Genomic DNA, 25,209 nt, shown 5'->3' on the forward strand with positions numbered 1-25,209 from the left:
AGAAAGACCCATGGAGATAACTGATGATGACAAGTGGAATGAGATGGACGGCAATGTCATTGCTAATCTACACCTGGCACTTGCAAATGTGGTGTTATCCCGCGTCAACGCCCCACTGAAAAGGGCAGAAGAAAAAAGAAGAAGAAATAAAAAAAAAAAAGGAGGCAGGCCATTTTAATAAATAATAAAATATTTAATGCACGGTAGCCATTTTTATGGCTATAAATAGAGGGGTGTTTTCCCTCATTTTGTGCATCCAATTTTCAGTTCTTCTTTTTCATTTAGAGATAGATTTTAAGAGTCTAGTGATTTGAGAGTTTGGGTGTATTAGAATTTTGGAAAGTGAGATAAAATATTATAATATTTGTAACTCTTTTTCACTAGTAAAATATTTTTCTTCTGTCCTCGCCCATGGACGTAGGCTGAAAGTCGAACCACGTAATTTCTAGTGTCTTCTTTCGTGCTTATTCTTTATTTTCTTCTAATTCAATTTTAGCTGTAGCCCTACTTCACCCATAAACTTTCTAACATGTTTTGCTAAACTTGTTATGCTTGTTATTTGTTGTTCTTAACAAAATTTTAACACATTGATTATAAATCTCAATTCTATGTTTCAAATCATAAATTAAACACAGGCCGTGACTACTTTTGAGACCATGATTAGTAACCCCTTTTTGTCGCTTTGTTAATCCACCGTTGCATAATATCTAATGGGTGATAAAGAGCCACGTCAAAGGGTTGTTTTAATCGGACAAACAGGTTCCCAGCCGGTCATAGAACTGGTAACAGCTGTAGCCTTCGAAATTTATGACAACGAACTCGATATCGGAAGCGACAGCCGTTGCATGTACTTCATGGTTGGCATCAACATATTGCATCGCTGCCATTCTCCGTTGAGGAAAATGTTAAAGAATAATTTCGTCTAGAATCGCAAAAATTAATTTATATCCAATGCAGTCCATTCATTGATACGATTATACTACATGATTTTTTTTATATTTATATTGATAAATATTGACACAATTAATAAATGAGTTGACACATTATAATAAATAATTATTTTATTTTTGTATTGGACCACCTCTACGCAATTACACGTTTACAACATGAACATTAATTAATATATGGTAATATTATTAAAAAAAAAAAACTTATATTGATAGCTTATTTGTACACTTATCAATGAATTGAATATTCATATCATATTCATATTATATTATAAACTTATTTGTGTCATATTAACTTATTTTTAAAAAAATAACATTGACATATTTATTATTATTAGATTAATTTTTATTTTTTTATATTGAATATGTTAAACAAATCAACACAATTGATACGATTAATAATCGGAGCGTATTTGTATTTTAATGTTCCATAATAAATTATATTTGTATTTATTTAAATTTAACATGACACAATTAAGACACAGATAACCCCAGGCCCAGATCAATTACACAAGGCTGACCCTTTAAACCTGTTCAGAAATTCACACCTGGACAAGTAACACCAGGCCTAGCACAATTACCGCAACTGATTAGGGTTTCTTCTGATCAACTTTCAATGGGAGTATGTGGAAGCGATGGTCAAGGGCCTCGGTCATCAAGCCAGAAAAGACATGAGCACAGCCCTTTCATCTATTTTTACATCTTTCCAAGGAGACGATGGCATGCCTAAACCAACATTCTACTACCTATCCCTACATCCAGATCAACAGACAATGCCTACACATTCTACAATTAATAAGATGCCTTAATTCTACCTAGTTCGTTAAAGTACAAAGAGCTAAGAAAGCATCCCACGTTCACGCTTCATGACTGCAACGAATCCAGCTGAAATACAGCAATTCCAGCTGAGAAGCAACTCAAGCTTATTTGGGGAGATTCTTCTGTGTTTGTACTCAAGACAAAATGATCTGAGTATAGAAGAAACAAAACGGAGTCGGAAAAAAAAACATGATGGCTGTTCCCATGTCAACGGTAAATAGACTTCCTACCTATAAAAGCCCCCGGGGTCGGGGTGGGGGGTGGAGGGTGTGGGAAAAACTTGCAAGCCATTAAACTAGATTACGGTTGACATCAATCCTAGGCTACAAATTGAGTTCGAAGCTACACATCTATATCAAGAGTCAAGTTGGTAGAATTATTAATCAATCAAATTTTGCCCATCATAATCAACTGAAAACCCAGTATCCATCAAAGCAGAACTGCAGAAGCACATACAGGATGCCACGCCAAGGACTCAAGAAACAGACAATTCTTCAATCAGACCACTAGCTGGAATCTTCAACAGCTCCAGAAACCTACAGGTTTATTGGTACAAACCAATTCTTATATTACATGGACTTTGGGACATAGTCAAAGAAGCATTAGAGATTTTATAATTAGAGAAAGTAGTCATATCTTGATCGATTTGACAAAACAAGTACAAACCTCCCTATGATTTATAACAATGTCATCTGAACAAATAATATCTCGTCCCAACATGATTAACAGCAGTTTGTCATCTGAACCAACAAAAAGGAAAGTGATATAAAGAGGACAAGACAAAATATAATAAAGCAAAAAATGTCAAAACAAAAGAACACAAGAACACATGCATCTATAGCAGAGACTTTGACCAACTTCGGAAACTCCTTTTTTTTTTCTTTTTTAAAATTAGAAACTGAAAATTGTATTAAAGATCTAATCAGTACATTGAAGTAGACCAAATGTTTAGAGTGCCGAGCATTTAAAAAGTTTGGCAGATATGTACTGAAATTAAAGCAATATTTGTCTAGTGAAGTCTTAACTCTATAGATATTTTCCCCAAAGCATACCTTTTTAACCTTTAAGTCCTCACAATTGAACTATAACCAGAATGCTTCTGTAACAGTGTGCACTGTCTGTACAGTAGTGTTTGCAGCCAGAAGAAGCATGAACAACGCAATTCAAATACAGACAAACATGACAATCAGAGCAGGAAGTAAGAATTCTGAAATAAGAGAAAAATATGAAAAATTGATTATAACATCGGCAAGAACCAGACAATAATATATCAAGTCACAGGATGCACCCACAAGGAACAAGATGTGCACACTTCACCTAACTGCCCTTCTACCAAGTCAGAAATTTTTACCCAGCTCAGCAAATTACAAGTAAAAACATTAGACAAGCTACTACAATTGTTTTGCCTAAGCTTGTGGAACAAGGCCTGCATCAAATCTACATAGCACTTAAACTTGTTTTCTAGGGATAACAAGAGCAGAGCAAGAAGACCAAGATATGGTGCATGTTAACCACCATTTTTCAACACACAGTGCAGTAGACCTGACACCAACTTTAAGTAAATGTTAAAAGCTTCTATAGAGACCTGAGTAAAAAAGCAATTAACCTCTGCCATAGCTATTGTGTTCCAGAATAGTCCACAAATTAGCACCACAAGCATGCATAGCATTTATAGCTGTCAATTGAAAAATATAAGTTGTAGCTAAGAGAGTGGACCAGTTATGTATCTTCCAGATCCCAACCAAAGGCACCTAATTGGCATGATAGTGGCAACTTCTAGCACATCCATACAATAATAAACCGTATAGCCCTTCTATAAGCAGCAAAGACAGGCAAAGCATGTAAATCATTCTTTGAGCTTTGGAAAATATTGATAATTAAAATGTATATAAAAAGTAAACGTAAAGTACATACACATCACTGAGAATAAATCTGGGGTGAAACTGCACATGCCTAGTTACACATACAACAATTCAAATGACAAACAAAAGAAGTCTGATGTGCATTCTAGGAAGAACCCCAACAAAAATCATGAAGGCCCTGACAAGTTAACAAATAGTCATGATAAGGTATGTGCAGAGATGCCCAATTGGCTATACTTTACAGAATTACACACTGCAAACCTACAAGCATGTAAAATGTCCAATCTTCAGTATACATAAATATACAACCCAATTCCAGCTGTAAGAAGAGATGAATTGGCAAGATTTAAAGTCAGGACTAAGTTAGAGAGGGTCAACCAGTCTCTTCAGCATTCTACACAATCTCCCCATGTCTAAATCCACTGTCTCCGCAATCTGCACTGGAGTCCAATCCACAAGGAGAATCATACCATTTAGGATTGTCTTGGTAGAAACTGTCAACTGGTAGACCAACCAGACTTACATCACCCACAATTGACTCATCATGTCTGATGGGCTTGGTTAGTTTGGTATCTTCACAGTCAAGAATGCTCTTATCATCAAAATCACTGCACTTCAACCACTTATCAGGCTTACAAGGCTCGCCCATCAGATCCTTTTCACTTCTACACTCTGTTCTCATCTGGTCCCAAGGAACAACATCCCCAAGTGTTCGCCCAAAACTATCTTCATCGTCCTCAATCAATTCTGTCTCCTTGCCATCACCAAGTGTTCTCCAATGCACTAAATCACTTTCTCCCACCAGCACATCATCTGAATGCGGCTTGACAGAAATCAACCCTAGTGACTTCGAACCATCTTCCCCTACACTTCTAACCTTATCCAGTACATCAAACAGTTGCTGGGACACTGAACTCAATAACTCATGTGGGACTTTCCCAATTCTCGCTTCTAGCAACGCGACTTCAGCTCTCAATTCCTGCACTTGCTGCAAAACTGAAAGCTGCAAATCACTCTCATCCTTCCCCATCAGCCCAAATCCCTCATGATCCTCTCTCACCCCATAGACAGTATCTTGATCCATCAGATACCCACCTTTAGACCCAACAAGACGATGTATAATCCTCGCATTGCCATCCAATGGCCCCGGTTCATGCCCTGAATGCACTGCATACAGCTTAAAAACTGCCATCCCCTCCTCCTGATACACAAACGTTTTATCCTTCTCATTGTAATTGGCAATTGGTACTATCGCCCTAATCCTAAACCCACAGCCACACCTCTTAGACGCATAGGGTTCCCTCTTCAACATCTTCGACTTCTTTGCCGCAGGCTCCCCAGCCCTATGGCAAGCATAATCCTTCACTTCAGCCATAAAAGGCTTATACCTGATGTACTTCTGCCTAATACAAAGCACAACCTTATGTTTTGCTGCTAATTGCTGTAACCTATGTGGCACCTCTTTAGCAGGGACATCAAATGACTCGGTATACTCAAACCTACGCCGTTTGCTTCTGGAACCAGAGCCAGATGAAGTGGAACACACAGGGCACGCAGCCACACAAACCCTAATGTAACTTTCAGGTATGCCATAAAATTTAGCTCCCACTGTCCAGACTTGTTTAATTCTCTCTATAGTTTCTTTAAGCCCTAAGTGTTTTAAATCGGCATCGCCATGAAAATTCATAACTATATCTTGCCATTGATTAAAGTGAGAGACATATTGCTGCGAGTTATTCTTGAAACAGAGGTATTCGTTACCGGATGCGGGGTCCACGTGAGCCGTTAGCTTGTCCTGGATTCGCTTCCACGCCGTGAGGTAGGCCGTATCCTCGTTACGGTCCTTCCAGACGGCCCGCCAAGACTTGAGCACGGCTCGCGGCGTGGCGGCGCGGATCTCGGCTGGAGTTGCGAGCCGCTGCTCCAGAATGCACCGGATCATCAAAGCGTGAGACTCCGCGTTGAAAGTGTAGAATTGAGTGGATATATGAGGCTCGGGGCTAATGTACGCGGGAGGCTGATTCGGCACCTTGTTAATGACGTCGTCATGGTTCGTATGATTGGTCGCTGCGTCGTCGTTTTCGGAAGACGAGTGACTTGGGGATTCCTCGGAAGAGGTACGGAACAGGACGATTTCAGGAAGGGAAGAAAAAGAAACCGGGTCATCGTGATTGGGGTTGTGGTCGTGGTTGTGATTGTGGATGGACGGCTGAGATTCCGTCTGGTGGTGGTGGTGGTGGTGGTGGTGGTGGTTGATGATCATGGGTGGTGGGACCAGATCATGATGATGAGGATGAAAGAGATCGTCTTCAGTTTTGTGCGGATTCATGAGCAGAGAGCCAAGTAGAGGATGATGAAAGAAAGAGTAGCAGCAGCAGTTTCTTAGTAACTTCCTACGCTATGTTCAGTTTCTCTGACATTTTTAGAACCCAAGGGTTTCTTCCCCACTGTCTCTCTCTCGACTTAAAAAAGTCTTTTTTATTTTTAATTTTATTTTTATTTTTACTTCCCCCCCCCCCCCTTTTGTCCTAATTCTTGTTTCGTTGCTGTTGCGTTATTTTATTTATCCTAATGTATATTTTAATAGAATTATATAATATACTGACCTGATACATGTATTTTTCATATTTTTATAGTTAGTTAGAATCACAAGATCATTATAAGATACCATTGGCTTGATTCCCACTGGGCACCGTACCTAGTCCTCAGCAAGTAATTAAAAACAACAACAATAATAATAAGCGTTACAAAAAGAAAAATACGTGAGAATGACCATTATCTGAACCATGTGGCATGGTATGATCATTAACGGTGTTGTAAGGGTAATTTGTCTTTTAAGAACTTTAATGAGAAATTTAGATGTGAAATCACGAGCAGTCTAAAAGATCAAGGATTCTCTCATAATCTGATCATATTCTGAGCAAACCACTCAATTACTGGTTGCTTGTTAATAAATAAAAAAAAAATAAAAAAAGTTAAATTTTACTCGTACACTACCACTCTATCACTAAGAAACACATGATAAAAGATCAGTATAACTCAGATCAGGAGAGAATCATGTTCTTCAAAAGTGAATTTATCACTTGACTTGTCGTCTACTTTAGTCATTCAAGCTCTTCAATTCTTTGCCTTGATTGAGTTGCTAGACGGTAGTTAAACTGCCGAATTTGATTTTATTTACGTGCATGCATCAGGACAGTATTTTATGTGGGGTTGGTTTGTTTTAGTGTGGGACTACTTTTTATTTAAGTCAAAATGTAGATCGTTTCAAAAAAACATTTAAAAATGTAGACTATCGTCCACGAAATGTTTTTTAAGATGATAATATTAGGCTCTTTACTCTTATTAGAGATTTGGCGAGTGAAAGTGTACACATATACACCTTGAATGCATACATTATAAGAATAGCATCCATAAACTCAAGTGATGTTTAGTTGTCAATATATCTTAAGTTATTGAATGCACTTCTTGAGTTTACTATAAGTTACATTAAATCAGCCATATTCATATTTTATATGATGCATAAATTTATGTTTTAAAGTTTTAATTAGCTTTTTATTTCATTTGGGCTTGGAATCGAATGGTTGGCGTCCTCAAAATATATTAAGGTAATATAATCCAACCTCGTGCGGCTGATCATCTCAAATAAGGATAAATTTCTCTCAATATATCTTTTTTTTTTAATTATTATATTTAACTTTTTTCATTATTTTAAAACATATCTTTTAGCTAATCAAATTTTTAATGCTTAATCCTCCTATATTTAAATTCAAGCGGCCAATCTAATAAAAATAACTTGGAGAATTATTCGGAGGCTGTTCAAACAAACAGTATATTGAAATTGAATCTTTATGGTTTTTAAAGTAATAATATATGCATTTCTTATAACAATATGAAGTCATGTGAAGACTTAGGTGTATGAAAACATTCCACGTAATTATAATGAGAGCCATGGAAAATAATACTTCTTATATGCACATTACAATAAGGAATATAATATCCTCTTTGAAAGAATTTGATAATTATGCCTGTGAGAGTGGCAATGAAAATGATATTATGTTTGGAACAAGCAATTATGTGTGTGTATATACCTTATTCCTTCACTATTCATGTGAGTAAGATTTGACTCCATATCTTTTATTTCAGCTCAAGAGATTTTTCAACTAATAGTCAAAAGATTAAGATTATCAGATTATGTAAAATAACGTGTTTTGATTTTTAATGGAACAAATGATGGAAATAAATATTAATTAATTAGTAGATTTACTTATTGATAAATGGAAGGGTTATTATCATTTCACTATTTAAAAAATTGTCAAATATCAAATGACTACAACAAGTATTGTCTCTTATCATATCTTTATAAAAATAACATTTTACTAGGGATGACAATGGGGAGGGGGGGGGGGGAGGGGACCGATCTCCTCGTACCCATCCCCGATATTTTGCGTATGTCCCCGTCCCCGTCAGAATTACTTGAGAGAATCCTCATCCCTTCCCCGAATAATAACAGGGGATCCCCGAATAACTAATACATTTTTTTTTCGATTTTGAGTTAATCATATTAAAATAAAAAATTCAAATAAAAGTAAAGTTCAAAATATATCTTACATTAATATCTATTACAAAAGTTACATACATTAAATTAGTAAGTAACGCAATATGCAAGTGATACAAACTTCTTTTACAAACTATCATGAACAAATTAATAGTTTAATACAAAATTGTTACAAATAAAATCGAATTTAGATTCAAAATTAACTTTTTCAATGGTGGCGTGGACACTTTATAAATGTGGACTATTCCCTTTACAACACAATAGTTAAATCGGAGCAAATCAAAAGCAAATATTAGATTAGATTAGATTAGATATTAAAATTGTGATTCGTTGTGGGCAATTATAACATCTATAAATAAATAAAAAATAGATTTAAGTTTAAAATATTTAAAGAATATTAAAATTAAAAAAAATGTTTGGCTATTAGAATCTACTCGGTCTTTTTAATGTCCTAAATAAAAATTTAGGACTTTAATTAGTTAATTAGGCCTAAAAGTTTAATAATATAAATATTTTGATATTTTTTATTTTTACCAATATTTATAATTTATAATTTAAATTTTATTATTTATTTACTAGTAATTTTAAAAAATTAAAATGGGGAAATGGGTAGGGGGATGGGGATTCCACCTCATCCCCGTCCCCTCCCCGAATAAGAAATTGGGTAAAAAAATTTTCCCGTCCCCTCCCCAAATAAGAAATTGGATATAAAATTATCTCCATACCCTCCCCGAATGGAGAAAATCCCGAGGGTACCCATCCCCGTGGGGACTTTTGCCATCCCTACATTTTACTACTTTTTTGTTATAACCGTTAGTTGACCAGTTAGTTGACTAACAAAATACTAATTTTACCCTTCATGATTAAAAAAAAAATACTTGTAATAAATTTGTAATATATTTATTAAAATGAATATAAAATACTAACATAATTCTTTTTGCTGGAATTATGATATATGAATTACAAAATTGTCTTATTATTTTTTTAATCACGAAGGGTAAAATTTGTATTTTATTAGTCAACTAACTGGTTAACTAACGGTTGTAACGGAAAAGTAGTAAAATGATATTTGTTGTAACAGAAAAGTAGTAAAATGATATTTTTATAAAGATATAGTAGGAAAATGATATGAGACAATACTTGTTGTACTCATTTGATATTTGATAATTTTTAAAGTAGTAAAATGATAATAACCCTAAATGGAATATAAACAATGAGGTAACATTATTTCATGAACTTAAACATTTGACGTAAAATTATAAAATTACATAATAGAATATTGAATCTAATACTCTAGTTCTCTAAACACACTAAAATAAGTTGCTAAATTATACCAAAATGATTTGATGAATAATGTTGCGCGTTACAAAGTGAGTAATTAAACAAGTAATGTGATTTTATAATGTTTCATGAAAGTTGTTTAATATATGAATTAACTAAACAATATGATGATGCCTAAATCTTTAGGTGTACTTTCATTGCAAGTGTTTCATAATTGGTAAAATTAATATTGTACCCATCTAATGACTGTATGCCAAATAAGTTGGACTTAATTGTTGAGTTTTCTACTATTGCTCTTCTTCAATATCAATTTCCGAACCTTTAAATTTTGTAAAGGTGGATAAAAGATAGGTAAATATAGGGACTCATGATTCATTAATACCTGGATATTAATGCAATTCAACATATAACGACACGACATTTAATATAATCAAATGGTCCTACCAATCGTAAGCGTTATTATTTATTTTCAAATAAAATTTTCATTTGAAATTCAAATTCTTCGTAGTTTTTGCCGTCACATTTAGCCCGATTGCGCAGTCGAGATCAGGCTACCCGGCCCAATTGCTTTCCTTTTATAACGGCTCCAATGCATTTGCTCATTTCCCTCCTCACAAGTTCAAGCGTTGCTTTTGAAAGGCTCCCAACGAAGATTAGACGGACGCTCCCCTTTTTATTTTAAAAAACACATCCGTTTTCTCGCCGCGAAATAAATCCCCCGGTGGCAATTACGTCATTTGGGAGTCACAGTTTCTCCATCCTCCGGTGACTACAAACGTTTGCTTTCGTGACAGAATTTTACACCAATCAAATTTCGTCCCAACAGTGTAAGTGCTAGTTGATTTGCGCGCCTTTATGTTTAGGTACTTGAATATTCCCCAATCTTGCGGTGAGTAACACTTGTTGTCCTGCTGATTGAGTTTATTTGCTGGCAATCGCGGTTACTTGTGGAGCAAGGCTCCTCAAAGAAACAGATTATTGTTTTTCTTTTCTTTTTTTTCCTAACAAGAACTTGAAGCTTTTAATGGCAACAGCGTAATCTAGATTTTTCCGATCGTTATAGAATCAGGAGGATTAGAATTTCTATTACTCTTGAAGGTAATTGACATTAATTTAATAATTTTGTGACAAGTCTCTGTCACTGAAATTGTTGCCGCCCCAGTGATAGTTGCTTTTGCTTAACAAGATTTTGAAGTCTATAAAAGCTGGAACGTATGTAGGATTTTGCTGAAGATCATCATTTCTGTAGTGTTTTAAGGTCAGCACTTGTTTTTTTTTTTTTAAATTATTTCTTCTATTTACTTTTTATCAATTTAATAATTCTGTGATAAAACTCTCTCATGCCAACTGTTGCTCCTCCAATGATAGTTGCTTTTGCTTAACAAGCAAAAACAAAATCTACGGTTTTGGTGATGACTATAGAATTATGAAGATCAGAATTTCTCCTGCATTTTTAAGATGACTAACGTATTTTGTTGTTCTTTTAGTTATAAGCCCCACCCCACCCCAACTCAAATTAATTACATCCCTTAATATTTGAACCAACCGAGCCCTTCTTTAGGATCACTTGTTGCTGTTGTTATTACTTTGTTTTTGTTTTTTTTAACCAGTTCAGATCATTTGTGATAAATCCATCTTATGGTAATTGTTGTCACTTCAGTGATAGGTGCCTTGCCATGTTGAACCATCATCCCAATGAATTTGCACGTCTAGAAACTACATGTGGATCTTTACTATGTGAACTACAGGTTTTTCTCAAAATCTTTATAAGGATGTATTCCTTAGATACCTATTATTATATGTACTTCTTTAGTTTCTTGAGTTACCACTTCTTTCACTTGAATAATTTGTTTGGAATAGTAATATTTGTGGTTGTTGTCCGTCGATCATTTTTTATATTAGAAAATCTGGGATGAAGTTGGAGAGTCTGACAATGAAAGGGATAAGATGATTCTGGAAATTGAACAAGAGTGCCTTGCTGTATATGGGAGAAAGATAGATGATGCAAAAATTTCCAGAGCTCAACTTCTACGAGCAATTGCTCTCTCTGAAGCTGAAGTTGCTGACATATGCTCCACATTGGGTGAGCAACCGGGGCATGTAAGTATATTTAGATTTGATGAGAGAAATCTTCAGCTATTTTAAGTTGGTTGATGACTTCATCTATTGTTTGTATGATTCAGTGTGATTGGACAGCTGGTGGAAACCTGAGGGACAAACTTAAAACCATTACTCCACTATTGGAGGATATGCGCCAGAGAAAGATAGATAGAAAGAATCAATTTCTTCAAGTGTTAAATCAGTTACAGATAATATCCAACGAGATTTGTCCAAAAGATAATATGTACAAGATTATTGAGGATGAGGCTGATTTGTCTGAGCAAAGATTAAAGGAGTTGCGCAGCCAGTTGGCTTATCTTCAAGAAGAGAAAGTTTGTTGCGAATGGGAAAAGAGTTTTGTTCTCCTTTGATTATTCTATCGGAACAATATGTTTATTTGACTGTTTTTCTTCCCTCACCTGCAGAGCAGCCGCTTGAGGAAGGTAATGAAGCATCTCAGCAATGTAAACTCCTTGTGTATGGTACTCGGTTTGGATTTCAAAGACACAGTTTGTAAGATCCACCCAACTCTGAATGATCCGAAAGCAAGTAAGGATGTCAGTAATGATACAATTGAGAAGATGGCCACAACTATACAAAGTTTGCAAGAAGTCAAGATACAGAGAATGCAGAAGGTTTGTACTTTAGTAACTGTAGTTCTTTTATCATTCCTGGTTGCAAAATCTTTCTTTTAGCCTTTTGACCAATTTAGCTGTTCTTGTACCAGCTTCAACATCTTGCAACTTCCTTGGTCGAGCTATGGAACTTGATGGACACACCACTAGAGGAGCAGGAGATGTTTCACAACATTACCAGTAAAATTGCTGCTTTAGAACCTGAAATCACTGAGCCCAATTTTCTTTCCATGAACAATATTAAATATGTGAGTATGTTGTTTTAAATTGGAAACCTCCAAATGGCAACTTGTAGTTCATTTTCTCTGTTGTATTCTCTGGTGCATGTGAGAAAGTATTATGGTTATATAAACAGCAGAGTGGGCCTTTCCCATGCAGGTTGAGGGGGAAGTGTCAAGACTGGAACAGCTAAAATCCAGCAAAATGAAAGAGCTTGTTCTGAAGAAGAAGTTAGAGCTAGCAGAGATATTGAGGAAGATGCACACGGTGACAGAAACTGTTGGGGATTTTTCAATTGAAGCCATAGAGTCTGGTAAAAACCTGGACCAAGTAATTAATCTAGAAAAATCATTTCAAACAGTGTAAATTGAAATTCACTTTAATGTTTCAAATACTTCTTGATTCTTCTTGAGTTTGTTGCGCAACTCACTTTGAAATTCCAATCCTGATGGGTCAGGGGTATTTTTTGTTTGATCTTCCATTTAACTTGTGTTATCCCCATTCTGCAGGTTCTATGGACTTCATGGACCTACTGGAACAAATTGATCTTCAAATTGCCAAAGCCAAAGAGGAAGCTTCAAGTAGAAAAGAAATATTAGAGAAGGTGGAGAAGTGGTTCACTGCACGTGAGGAAGAGTCCTGGCTGGAGGAATACAATAGGGTAAATGATTTTGTTGATTCAGTAGAATGTAAGCAGTTCTGTCCTTATTTTTATTCCAATCCATGCAAATATTCTTGGAATTTTAGGATGATAATCGTTATAATGCTGGAAGAGGTTCACATCTTTCGTTGAAACGTGCTGAGAAAGCCCGTGTCCTGGTTAACAAAATTCCTGGTAAAGTTTTTGCTTTTACTCTGAATTGATCCCCTGTAACATAAGATTTTTTATGGTTCTAAATGAGACTCCAAATCTATCATATTTGATATTTATATGCAATCTGCACAAATGACAGGTCACTTTGTGAGCATGGATACTGTTATGGTCTACTAAAATTGCTGTGTCATACATAAAATATTGGTCGATTTGATATAAAACGGCCAAAAACTCATGTTTCAGTTAAAATATTAGCCTATAAAAATTAGTGAAACTGCTACTTTATTTTTTGATGGATTTTTTTTTTAATCTATGGTACTGGAGCAGCAATGGTGGAAGCATTGACTTGTAAAGTAACAGCTTGGGAGAAAGAAACAGGAACTGAATTTTCATATGATGGTGTAAGCACTTTATTGATATTACCCTTGCTTTGGGCTGGATGTCTCATATTCATTTACTCTTCACACTTTTGTTTTGTTATCTAGGTACGACTTATTTCTATGCTTGAAGATTACAGCTGCATGAGGCAAGAGAAGGAGTTAGAAAGGCAGAGACAGAAAGTACAAACTAAAAATTTCTAGTATATAATCATGTTTCTGTTTATGGTCCTTGCTTGACTTGTTTTTGTATTTTAGGATCACAGAAAACTTCAGGTACAGCTTATAGCAGAGCAGGAAGCAATTTATGGATCGAAACCTAGTCCATCAAAGAGTGGAAGGAAGACTTCCACAACTTTAACAGGAATTGCAAGTAATAGGAAACTCTCCCTTGGTGGAGTGATGCTTCAAAACTTAAAGCCTGAAAAAGAAGCTCTGTGTGTGCATTCTAATAAGAAGATTGACGGTTTATATCGAAACAGTCCCTTTGGTCGCCCACAATCTGTTAGTCTTGCAGCTGGTTCTGGTAAACATCCATTTGATCTTATTATATTTCTTTGCATGAACTATATGTCTGATTTATACTGTCACTGGAAAGAAAGCTAATCATGCTAAATAGTCTATGAGAGTGCCTGGCTTCATTTGACATTTTTGGTCCCATCTTGTACCCCTAATCACTATACTTCATAGGTAGGAGAAATTCAGAGATTCCAGGCAATGTAGTAAACAAAAGCTGCTCCTCTGTTGCTGCAAAGGCACGTAAAGTTGAGTCAAAGTCTGCTCGGAAGCCCCTCTCTCCTGTTTCTTTGGCAATTTCCTCCAAGGCCAACATTGCAAATTTCTTGGAAGATAAAAAAAGAACACATAACGGGACATCATTGAAAGCAGTTCCCAGTGTGGCCGTGACTCCTTCCAAGCAAATTGTCGCATGCAATGAAGGAAACAAAGCACCAAATACAATGCCTTCAGTACCAAAAACTCCTTCAACATTTACTGCTCCTATGCTGATGGCAATGACTCCAGCCACCCCTTGTGTTTCTCTTGGTGCCAAGGCAAATGAAAGGACTGGGGATAAAATTGAGTACTCATTTGAAGAGGTAAGAGCTGGTTTTATTTGTCCTAGTAAGGTACAATTTTAGGCTTCATCCTGTTGCCGTTCAAAAATAAAACCCGAAAAAAAAAAGGCTACATCTTGCTGCTTTAAGTTGTTCATCTTAGTAGCCATGAAGCCAGTTATGATTGGCTTCTTATAAGCAACAAGAGTGATAATTTTCTATCACCTAATCTGTCCTGCCATATTGAGAAAGTTGGTTCAAAATTATAAATTGGTCTTTTACGACAATACTTGTAGTGATTTGATTGAAGGATTTAGTTATTTTGTCTTTCTATTTGATTCGATTATCGATTAATGTTTGTTATGATATAAAAATCTTTTTGTGGACACACACTGAGATCAGCCTAAAGTTTGTGGAGTATTTTTAATGAAGTGTAGGGTACGCTTTAGAGAGCATATTGCCTATATATATATATATATAAAGAAGACATAGAAGTTAGCGAGCCATGTGCACACCGTATACTAAAATTTTTGACCAATGTGAATAAGACGATTATCGGCTGTACATAGAATGGTTTTCAAAGTGCTTTTGATTGGATAGCTGGGAACGGCTGACTTCTAATCTTATCAATCCTAATTCTTTTTTTATTTAAAATTTTGAATCTAACGGTTGAAACGGCACGGCACAAATAAAATAATGTCAGATGAGGGTGCAAGTGCTGCCATACGATAGCTTAAGAGAGGCTGAGACAAGCAACCTCGGACAAGTGTAAGCGCCATTCATCCAGCAAACCAAGTCAGCATTTGTTGACTTTAAACTACTCCAAGACCTCACCCTGACTCTCAGCCAATCATAGCTTCCTACGTATGAGGAGACCACAATTTGTTGTTGACTGATTTGATTACCACACCATGACGGGCCAAATGGTTTACAATTTATAGCATCTACTACAGAAGCGATTTTTTTTTTTTTATCTCATTATTTTCAAAGAGAGAATAGTGTTACAATTATAATTATTTTGATAAAAAAAATTTACAAAAAATAATATAAATTTATTTTATTTAGAGAGTTCTGTGGGTGAGTTTTTCGCGCTCTAATTTATCACAAAAATAAGTATTTAAAAGAATAAAATTAAAAAAATTATGATACTCTTATAAAAATTATAATAATACCAATAATAATAAATAAATAAAAAGTATTATAACGAAAAATTAATCAGAAAAAAAATATCACATAAACTATGAATCTCATATTATTTACTGTATTACGTTTTAATTTAGGGTTCAACTTAGAGACTGGGCGATAACGAAGGGTACATACTAATCAAATGATCAACTAAATTCCACCGACGAAGGACAATTGATAATTAAAGTTGTTGCTGCTTTTAAATTTGTAATAAATGATTTAAATCACTAAACGAGGTAGATATCAATAGAGTTTTAAACACCTGTGGCAATTGGAAACGTTATGGGTTCTAAGATTTTACCACGTGTGAGATGGTGAGTTCAAAAAATATAACGACGCAAACATGACGGAATATGATTGGCTGATTGCGTCTCAGGGTTCCAACTGTATTCGAATCAGCCGATATCTGATTCTCACCATCAGCTTTACCTAACTAAAAATTCTACACTCTTCAGTGGCAAATTGTCGTGATTTGTCATTAAAACGAGGGCAATGCTTAACGCTAAATCTTCGATTTTGTTTGAAAAAGATAAAAAAGCAGGTCAGCGGCAGCAAAAATGGTCGGCCCAACGGTGCCTCCTTTTCAGCTTTGAATGGAAAACGGGAAACAAATAAAAAAAAGGGGGGTACTCAAATTTGTTTCCTTATTTCCCATAATCTTTTTAACCAAAATTACCAATTTAACCATTTATTCAATTTTCAAAATTGAATGGCCCTCACGGACGTGAAATTTTCTCTTAACCAAATTTTATTTTATCGGGTTTAGCAAATAATTAATTATTATTTTACCTTTTTTTTTTTAATTGCTCTCTATTAATCTATTTTTAAGTTTTTTTTTTTCTTTATTTTCATTTCAGTCTCTGTTAAGACAAGGGAAGGAAAAAACCGGCCTACGGTGAAAATCGGGTAAACTTTTTCTTGAGAAATATTTTTCTCAAGAAACAAACAAAGAAAATTATTTTCTTTGCTTTTTATTTTTTGTAACCGAACTGTGATTTTTGGAGATTTCACTTGAGAGAAGCTTCTGAACTACACTGTTTGAGCTCTGCAAATGTGAAAAAGGTCTGAGACAGACAGTTTCAGTTGAGGTAAGAGCTTTTTTGGAGTGTCAGAATCACGCTTACAGGTCGTGATCTTTAAACTATGAACAGAGTTCTTTATTTTTTTTTCCCAAATTTCTCGTTTATTTTTTTTTTTTAAGTTTTTGTTTTGTTAGAAGTTATTGTTACTTTGAGTAGAAGATTATGAATTCCAAAATGATTTTTTTTTTCTTTGAACTTGGGCTTTGTTTATGAACGCTTAATGAATTTTCATAATTTTTTTAAATATCTGTTTACATATTGTGCTCTGTTTTTTTTTTTTAAAGAAAAAAAATCCTTAATTTCGATTTGACGAAGTCTGATCTTTAAGTATGTTTAGAAAGATGTTAAGTTTGATGTTATTTAGTACTTTAGCCTACAAGTTTACCGATGATAATGCTTAAAGAAAATGTTCAGCTAGATGCATTTTAAGTAAAGTTTTTTTCTTTTTTGATGATTCATTTTCTAATTTTTGTGTGATACAGAAAGAAACCTAGCTTAAGTCCCACGTTTGATAGATGGAAGAGAATGCTACTTGCAATTTTTATTTTTTGACATAATTTTGTAAATTAGGAGTTCAATTCATTTTTCTTTTTTTATTTTATGCAGGTGAGGTCTGGCGGTTATGCTGATATGAGTAGTCAGAGTTGGCGAAAATTGGATTTTTGAATAACTATTAATCAATGGAAGCAGGAGAAGGCATGAGCACAGGAGTTACAGTGATAGGAGCTGAAGCACCATCAGCCTATCACGTGGCTCCAAGAACCGAAAATCCAACCCAGGTATCAGGATCTCTGGCGGTGACCACGTCCCCTGTTAGTGTAGGATTGACTGGCACCCAAGAAAAGAAGAAGAGAGGTAGACCGAGGAAGTATGGTCCCGACGGGACTATGGCATTGTCACCCATGCCTATTTCGTCCTCAGTTCCGCCTTCTGGTGATTTTCCTTCTGGGAAGCGAGGAAGAGGACGGGTTAGCGGTCATGAAAGTAAGCACTACAAGAAAATGGGAATGGACAATTTAGGTAGTGTCGGTATCAAGCTGTCTCTCTAGCTGCATTTGTTGCATTTTGGCACTGTTTTAGCTAGCTCTGAATTACTGAAATGGATATATCATAATACTGTGAACATGCAAGGTTATATATTTGATGAGAGTGAAATGATTTTGTTTTGTTGAATATTTATTGGTATTTTCTGCATTTGACTGTTGCTAATTTCTTATTTGATTTTTGGGACTTCTCTTTTGCTGGATTTGGATTTCAAAATTGCCTTTTATGAGATTCCTTGTGAAAGTATTTCGGTGATAATATATCTTCAAATTTCTGTGGGATCTTCTTGTAAGGAGCTCCTCTTGTTTAAATTTGGAAGGATATGCTGGTTCTGGAAATGTAAAAAGTTGGGGTATTCTATGAACTATGGTTAGTTTGGTGGGTGAGGAATATTTCTTATGTGGCTTAGACATGGTACTTTGTGGCCTTGCTTTTTTGCTAAGGATATTAGAAGATGCTTGTGGAACATGAATACTTAATTGGTACTGCCTTTTAGTTAGAAAAGATTGGTTCTGGAAAAGAAAGAATTGTTTTGTTTCTATTCTTGGCATTCTCGAGATGTTCACATCAATCAACAAAATTATTGGTTCTTGGTGTTTTTAATTTAAGTTGTTAAAATCTTTTTTTTTTTTTGGTTTTTCCAGTTATCCTCCTAAAGGCCTTTTTAAAGAAATAAAATACCCTCTGCCCCATTGACCCTGCACATATATTTTAATCTTCTGACGTATCTGGTCTTCTATTTCAACAGTTTATTTTCATCTTTCTCTCCTGTTGGTGGTCTAGGAGACTTGGCTCTAATTAATATCATTAAGCTTCATGGTAACTGAAATTGAGGTTGCAACTGTTGTAGCTTTAAAGATAATTGAAATTTGGGTGGTATTTATCAATTGAGGTTGTAACTGACCATTCATGAGCTGCAGTGGCAGATCTGATAGTAGTTGGATAGCATGGATGAAAATTGTTATATCTTCAGTGGACAGATCATTCTTTATGTTCCAGTTTGTAACTATCTTGGCTTTGCCAGTTGAAACGGAAGTAGTTTCATCACAATCCAATGACCAAGTAGCATCAAAAGTATCTGCATCCGCCTTGTTTATTTACGTCAAATCCTCGGCTTTGGATTTACCTATATTCCTCAATTGTCATTTTGTAGGTGAGCTGCATGCTTGTTCTGTTGGCACAAATTTTACGCCCCATGTCATCACTATCAATGCTGGCGAGGTACATTTAGTCAAAGAAAGAGACGAAACATGTTCTTATTGATTTCATAAATAGCTGTTCCAGTGACATAAATAAATAAAACTCAAAATTGGTTCCGTTAAATGTTCTTCTGTTCTCATGTAATTGGCATTGCGGTCAACTTTTGAAAGGATCTAGAGCTGCTCAACAACGAGGATTCTTGCACTTTTTATTCTTTGCTAGATTACTAGTTCTTTCTCATTATGCATGAGAGTTTCAATCTGCAATTTTTTTGACTGAAATGACTATATCTTGATATTGCTTTTTCCTTGAACTATAAATTTTGAGAAAATTATTATCTTGAAGATAAGTCCATGAGTGAAGACAGTGTTTGGCATTTGACAGAATAAGTTAAACTTTATGTTTAACTCTTCCTTCCATGTTCTTGATGGTGAAAAACATGATGCTTTAGTGGCAATATTCCTTTTTCTTCTTTTTTTTTTTTAACTTTTTTACTCCAATGGTGGTGTTCTTTGGTTGTTCTAGGATGTTATGATGAAGGTTATATCATTCTCTCAACAAGGACCTCGAGCTATATGCATCTTATCCGCTAATGGAGTGATTTCAAATGTTACACTTCGTCAACCTGATTCTTCTGGGGGTACTCTGACATATGAGGTCGGGCGATCAGAATAGTTGGAAATATATTTTTTTCTTGGCTGCATAGGGTTTTGCTGCGCTTCAACATTCAACTTTAATTTTTAAGAAAGTTCTGTTTTTTCAATTATTTTACAGGGTCGGTTTGAAATACTCTCCTTGTCTGGATCATTCATGCTTACTGAGAGTCAAGGGACAAGGAGCAGATCTGGTGGTATGAGTGTCTCTTTGGCAAGCCCGGATGGCCGTGTTGTGGGAGGGGCAGTTGCTGGACTTCTTGTAGCAGCGGGTCCAGTGCAGGTGATCAATTTCATTGCCAGTTTTCTTTTCCTTATTTTTGGACGATGAACAGAAAGATCAGTGTCTTACTGCAACCCTGTGAAAATTATATGCATGGCCTGTTTAAAAGATTAGCAAGGGGACTTTTAACATAACACAACATGGGCAGAGCATGTATCTTGAAATTGATGTGTTGGATTACTTACCATGATCTGCATCAGCAAGTACACACAAACGTGATCGTATTTCAAGACCATGATGAACTAATTTATTCTTGTATCCAACTTATCAGGTTGTGGTAGGCAGTTTTCTACCGGGCAACCAGCAAGAGCAGAAACCCAAGAAACAGAAGGCTGAGTCCATTCCAGCTATTGTTACACCAGCTCCTAGCATTGTTGGGGTCATTCCTGTCAATAATGCAGAAAAGGAGGGCACGGATGGGCACAGGCAACAAAATTCTAGCCCACTAAAGCCAAACACAGCTTCTTCACCTTTCCGGAGAGACAACTGGCCAACCATACAGGAACCAATAAATTCAACAACCGACATAAACATATCTTTGCCTGCAAGTTAAAGGCCGAATCAAGATCTGTAGTCTCACTGACAGTATTGATGCCAATCTTGCCACTACACTACCACTGAAAGACCTGAAAATTACTTCTTCTTGTTTACCTGTGTAGTTCACTGAATATTCATTCATAGGATGAAGTAGGGTTACAGCTTTTTCCTATTGAACTAGCATCAATTTTTTGTATTTTATGTTGTCTGCTCGGGCAGTAGTTGTATCTGATCTGTAGGCTAGTTAAGTAGCGGCTTGGAAGGATAGAGCAAAAGACAGCTTCTTGTTTATTGTTGTTTTTATGACATCGATTTCATTGATGAAAACTTCTCTCGCTCTTCCCTACACTTCATGATGCTCCAGCAAGTTTTCATTCAACGAAAGTAACGAATCAAGAGGGCAACAAGCTCGAAGACTAACAACTTACTAGGAGCTGGTTTTCTTTTGTTGAATTAAACCGCTTCTTTTCTGAAATTATTGAAGAATGTCTGTTTCTTTAGGAACGTGAATTATCTTTAAAATTTAAAATATAGAAATGCCAGCACTTTGATTTTCTAGTGTTAGCGTTAATTAGAGCTGGCAAAATTTGACACGATCAGATTACCCGACACGAATACCACACCAATAAATGGGTATGGGTCGTTGAATTTAACACGATTATTAAATGGGTCGGATCTGGGTCAATATGATTTTTTTTCGTGTCGGGTTAGGGTTAAAATTCTTGACCCATTTACCCGATTAATGACCCGATTATATTTTCTATTTTAAAATAATTTACAGATTCTTGTCATCAAAACTCAAATATTATGATGATATTTTTATTCTTTAAAAGGATGAATATAGACATAATATTTTATTTATAAAATTTTAAATACATTTAGAGTTTTAATAGTGTAAATGTATAAAATATTGGTAGACATGTATATTTTATAATATTGATATATAATATTATTTACATATATATAATTAAAACCTCAATAGTGTGTGTAATATTTTAGTAGATATATATATATATTTTATAATATTGATAAATTATGTATGTATGTATGTGCATACATATGTATGACAAAGTGTAAATATTTGATGTAACTTTTGTTTAATATATAGATATTAAGCGAGTTATTGGGTAACCCGATTATTTTTCTATGTCGGGTTTGGGTCTCAATATTTTGACACGATTATTAAATGGGTCGGATTTGGGTCGACCTACATTTGACACGACATAAAACTGACGCGACACGAACGCGACCTGATGACCAATTTTACCAACTCTAGCGTTAATATTGTATTGCAGTTGAAAATTTTAGCGCGGGTATTTGATACCCTTAAGCAGCTAAATGTAATTCTACTATTATGGGGTCAGCATGCTAGAGACTCGTAAAATTAAGACTAAGTCTACATCTGATTTCACTTCAGATTTTGGTGACGTTTGCTGCATTATGTATGATTTCTGACGCTAACTTGTGAACCTGCCTCTGGCAAAACTATGTCGACATCTGCTCAGATAACAGAATGGTAACTATCATCATGCATTAAACAAATCCTATTTGCTTGGAGAAATGGACTTTCTAAACTTTCTTGGAAATTTTGCTGTTATTTTTTTAATGAGCAAGTTGGTCAACCGGGCTTACTTATAATATATAAGGTACCCACAAATTAAAAAAACAGCAGGGATCTTTCTTGCACAATTAGCTAGAGAGTAAAAATATTAGCAAATAGTTGGGCATGAAGAGAGGTAACCTCACAAAAATTTTTTGTACTTGTTTCCTAAGTATCCCTGTGATATTAATCCTATTTTTCTTCTTACCATACTTGGTCTATAAGCAACACAAGCTTCTTTTGTCTACTTATGAGTTCATCATTGTGGCAAAATCTAGCCGGGTTGCGGTGTTTGCAGTGTTTAACGCTATCGTTATCACCATCTTTCTAGGGCATTCGAAGCCATCTTTAGCGGATTCTGATGGGGTGTTTCTTTCTCCCCCTTCAATTTATGAAGCGTACACTGTAAAGGAGAAAGAACACGATGAAGATTATGATAGCTGCGAGGAGCGTAACGAGCATCATGGAGATGATGATGGCTATGATGAAGATAATGATGATGATCTTGACACAGAAGATGTTGACAGTGAAGATGAGAGTGTTATTGATTTGGAAAGGAGAATTGAGTCATTCATAGCCCAAGTTTATAAGAAATGGAGAGAGGAATCACTTGCTGAAACACTTCTTTGCCTTGAGCCACCAAGTTAATTATGCTAGTATGTAGCTACAGCTCCAAATATGTGTTTATAGGTTGTAACAGCATCAGCATGTGCAATACTGAAGCTATGGCATGCAGTGTGTAAAAATACTAATAAAGTCTGAAGGAGTCTTGATGGTTGCTGGTTTTAGAGATGCAGTTGGGACTCCTAAGATGAGAATGTAAGGCTTTTACAATGTTCAAATTCAAAATACAACTGAAATTGAACATGTTCTGTTATTATTGTTGAAGAATAAAATGTCTGTAACATACACAATCTGTAGATATTTGTAATTGAAAGTCTGTCAAACTCTTTTTTATTTAAGAATGAGGTAAAGGAAGTGCCGAGAATTTAATTAAAAAATAGCTTAATTTTCATTTTCTTAGCACTTAGCAGATTTTTTAAATCTTATCTCTTTATTATTAGCTTTTAGCAAATGGTTTATTTCTTGAAAGACCTTTTCTTTTTCATTTTTTTTTAATTTTTATAATCTTGAGAGTTATCCCATCTTTAATGTTCTCATTTATTTTAGGGATGACGCAGTCATCATTCATCATGTCAAGTGTTAACACCCTCATGGCGTCATCGTTTTGTTTTGTTTTATTTATTTATTATTTTTTTGGGGGGGGAAGAAATGGAAGCAAGCATTAAAGATTGTGGTGTTTCTAGACAAATTTTTAATGTAAAAAGTAAAAAAAAAATTAGTTTTCTTTTTTCAAATATATTTGTAAATTGTAACGTTGGACAATCAATATTTTGAATTCAGTGACCCAATGAAATTTCATAGAGACTAAAATTTACATAACACGTATGTAAAAATAATTCGAGAGATATGAATAATAGTAATTAAAGTTTTCATTTGGTATTAATATTGAAAAGTTGTAACTTAAAAATAAAAATCTAAAGTTGTAAAGCATTTACTATTTAGTAGGCATTTACTATTTATGACTTTTAAGCTTCTTTTTTTTTAACAACGATTGTTTAATTAAAATTATTATTTAAAAGTCACATTTACTGAATATAGTAAATTTTTATTTTATGACTACAATTTGTTTTTCATCATTTCAATAGTCAATAGGGATTTTTTTTTCTTTTTTTTTTTGAAAAAAGAAAAGAGTAGTAGGAAAATGGTTATGGATGAGTGGAAAAAATTGCCGTAACAGAAATAGTAATATACTATAAGTGAGGTATGCGGAGGTAAAGCTAGGAAAAGGAAAGCCGAATTAAAAATAAATAAATAAATAAATCAAAAGTCAGAACAATTTGCATACATTGGTCTGATATACAGTGCAATTTTGTGCTAGAAAGATGCCATGTAATCTTCTACGAAGTGAGTCTACCCACCCACAAATATCTTCCCTTGACAATTAATGTGCTTTTGAATTTCATCTTTATCCTCAAATCTAATTCACCTAACCTTTCCTTGTTTTTTTTTCAAATCCAGATTTTTCCTGGATTCAGTGACCCGTTTATGTAAGTTCACATTTGAATCTAATTTCGATCGAATTTGAGTGGGGCCTTATGTGGACTGGCGCCTGGAAAACATGTACATTTGACCAATTTTTTATGCTGCTTTAGTGCGCTTTTCATGGTCGGCGAGTTTAAAAAAAGTGTTGCGTGTATTTGGTGTTACGTTTACTTTTAGTTTAATCACCTAATGCAGTACATTAACTTCTTTGGCAAATTGCAAAATATTTATTTATTTATTTTTCAATAAATAGAATGAGGCTAGTCGAACCCATAATTATTATATTTTTCACTCTCATTTTTTGAATAAAAATTTAAATTACAAAGTTTCCTATTAATAAAATTACCATTTAAGACTAAACAATAATTTTTTAATACCATCTTCTTCTTCTGCTTCATCGTCTTTCTCTTATTATTATGTTCAAGCCACATCTACGTTACCTTGTAAATTTAAATTATTTGTTAATCATATTCATACATGCCAACTGAAACCTTACATGAGCAACACTGAAATATATATTATGAAGACTTATGAATTATGATTTTATGTGATCATAGTTCATAGAGTTCAATCTAATATTGTCATTTTTAAAAATATGTGTGTGTTTGTCTATATATATATATATGAATGATTTTATGTGCTGGGAGTGATTTTTTTTTTTTTTTAATGATTAGTGTTAAAAAAAAGGAATCATAAGAATGAAAGATAAGATAATAAAACTAGAAAATGAAGTTTGATTTTGATGTTTCCGGACAAAATTTTGGAGATGTAAAAATGAAAAATATTGATATTTTTAATTAGGGTTAATTTTGAAATTACAAAGGGTTTAAATAGTAAAATTTTAATTTTTAA

At 34.6% G+C, this 25,209-nt stretch overlaps 3 protein-coding genes across 7 annotated transcripts; 2 read left to right on the forward strand and 1 right to left on the reverse strand.

The window, feature by feature from the left end:
• Nucleotides 1–3,656: 3,656 nt before the first annotated feature.
• LOC18049064 lies at nt 3,657–6,120 on the reverse strand. Its single transcript, XM_006445176.2, has one exon. The coding sequence runs from the start codon at nt 5,955–5,957 to the stop codon at nt 4,023–4,025; it is 1,935 nt and encodes a 644-aa protein (XP_006445239.1). The 5' UTR covers nt 5,958–6,120; the 3' UTR covers nt 3,657–4,022.
• Nucleotides 6,121–9,980: 3,860 nt separating this feature from the next.
• On the forward strand, nt 9,981–14,916 carry LOC18049065 (65-kDa microtubule-associated protein 4). 4 transcript variants are annotated; one of them, XM_024189715.1, is made up of 14 exons: nt 9,981–10,294; nt 10,600–10,725; nt 11,128–11,215; nt 11,370–11,567; nt 11,651–11,899; nt 11,993–12,202; nt 12,295–12,450; nt 12,581–12,734; nt 12,931–13,082; nt 13,169–13,256; nt 13,563–13,636; nt 13,721–13,795; nt 13,871–14,138; nt 14,303–14,916. In XM_024189715.1, exons 3-14 carry the CDS (start codon nt 11,144–11,146, stop codon nt 14,749–14,751), a joined length of 2,145 nt encoding a protein of 714 aa, XP_024045483.1. In that variant the 5' UTR covers nt 9,981–10,294; nt 10,600–10,725; nt 11,128–11,143; the 3' UTR covers nt 14,752–14,916. The 4 variants fall into 4 exon arrangements, with proteins under 4 accessions (XP_024045483.1, XP_024045484.1, XP_024045486.1 ...); XM_024189716.1 differs by having other exon boundaries at nt 10,630–10,725; XM_024189718.1 differs by having other exon boundaries at nt 10,717–10,725.
• A 1,763-nt stretch (nt 14,917–16,679) lies between these two features.
• Nucleotides 16,680–21,092, forward strand: LOC18049066 (AT-hook motif nuclear-localized protein 1). Of its 2 annotated transcripts, none has more exons than XM_006445179.2 (6): nt 16,680–16,940; nt 17,541–17,918; nt 19,132–19,199; nt 19,704–19,835; nt 19,953–20,114; nt 20,386–21,092. In XM_006445179.2, exons 2-6 carry the CDS (start codon nt 17,615–17,617, stop codon nt 20,665–20,667), a joined length of 948 nt encoding a protein of 315 aa, XP_006445242.1. In that variant the 5' UTR covers nt 16,680–16,940; nt 17,541–17,614; the 3' UTR covers nt 20,668–21,092. The 2 variants fall into 2 exon arrangements, with proteins under 2 accessions (XP_006445242.1, XP_006445241.1); XM_006445178.2 differs by having other exon boundaries at nt 17,541–17,954; nt 20,386–21,091.
• Nucleotides 21,093–25,209: the final 4,117 nt, after the last annotated feature.

The sequence above is a fragment of the Citrus clementina genome, unplaced genomic scaffold (genome assembly GCF_000493195.1).
Source record: "Citrus clementina cultivar Clemenules unplaced genomic scaffold, Citrus_clementina_v1.0 scaffold_3, whole genome shotgun sequence".
NCBI lineage: Eukaryota > Viridiplantae > Streptophyta > Magnoliopsida > Sapindales > Rutaceae > Citrus > Citrus x clementina.

What these genes read in the sequence shown, in the direction of transcription:
- LOC18049066 (XM_006445178.2), top strand. Translation starts at nt 17,615, where the DNA reads ATGGAAGCAGGAGAAGGCATGAGCACAGGAGTTACAGTGATAGGAGCT. An exon ending in AATGGGAATGGACAATTTAG is followed by an intron (nt 17,955 to 19,131) that starts GTAGTGTCGGTA and finishes GTCATTTTGTAG; the next exon opens with GTGAGCTGCATGCTTGTTCT. An exon ending in TCACTATCAATGCTGGCGAG is followed by an intron (nt 19,200 to 19,703) that starts GTACATTTAGTC and finishes TGGTTGTTCTAG; the next exon opens with GATGTTATGATGAAGGTTAT.
- LOC18049065 (XM_024189715.1), top strand. Translation starts at nt 11,144, where the DNA reads ATGTTGAACCATCATCCCAATGAATTTGCACGTCTAGAAACTACATGT. An exon ending in TGGGTGAGCAACCGGGGCAT is followed by an intron (nt 11,568 to 11,650) that starts GTAAGTATATTT and finishes TGTATGATTCAG; the next exon opens with TGTGATTGGACAGCTGGTGG. An exon ending in TAGAAAGGCAGAGACAGAAA is followed by an intron (nt 13,796 to 13,870) that starts GTACAAACTAAA and finishes TTTGTATTTTAG; the next exon opens with GATCACAGAAAACTTCAGGT.
- LOC18049064 (XM_006445176.2), bottom strand. Translation starts at nt 5,957, where the DNA reads ATGAATCCGCACAAAACTGAAGACGATCTCTTTCATCCTCATCATCAT.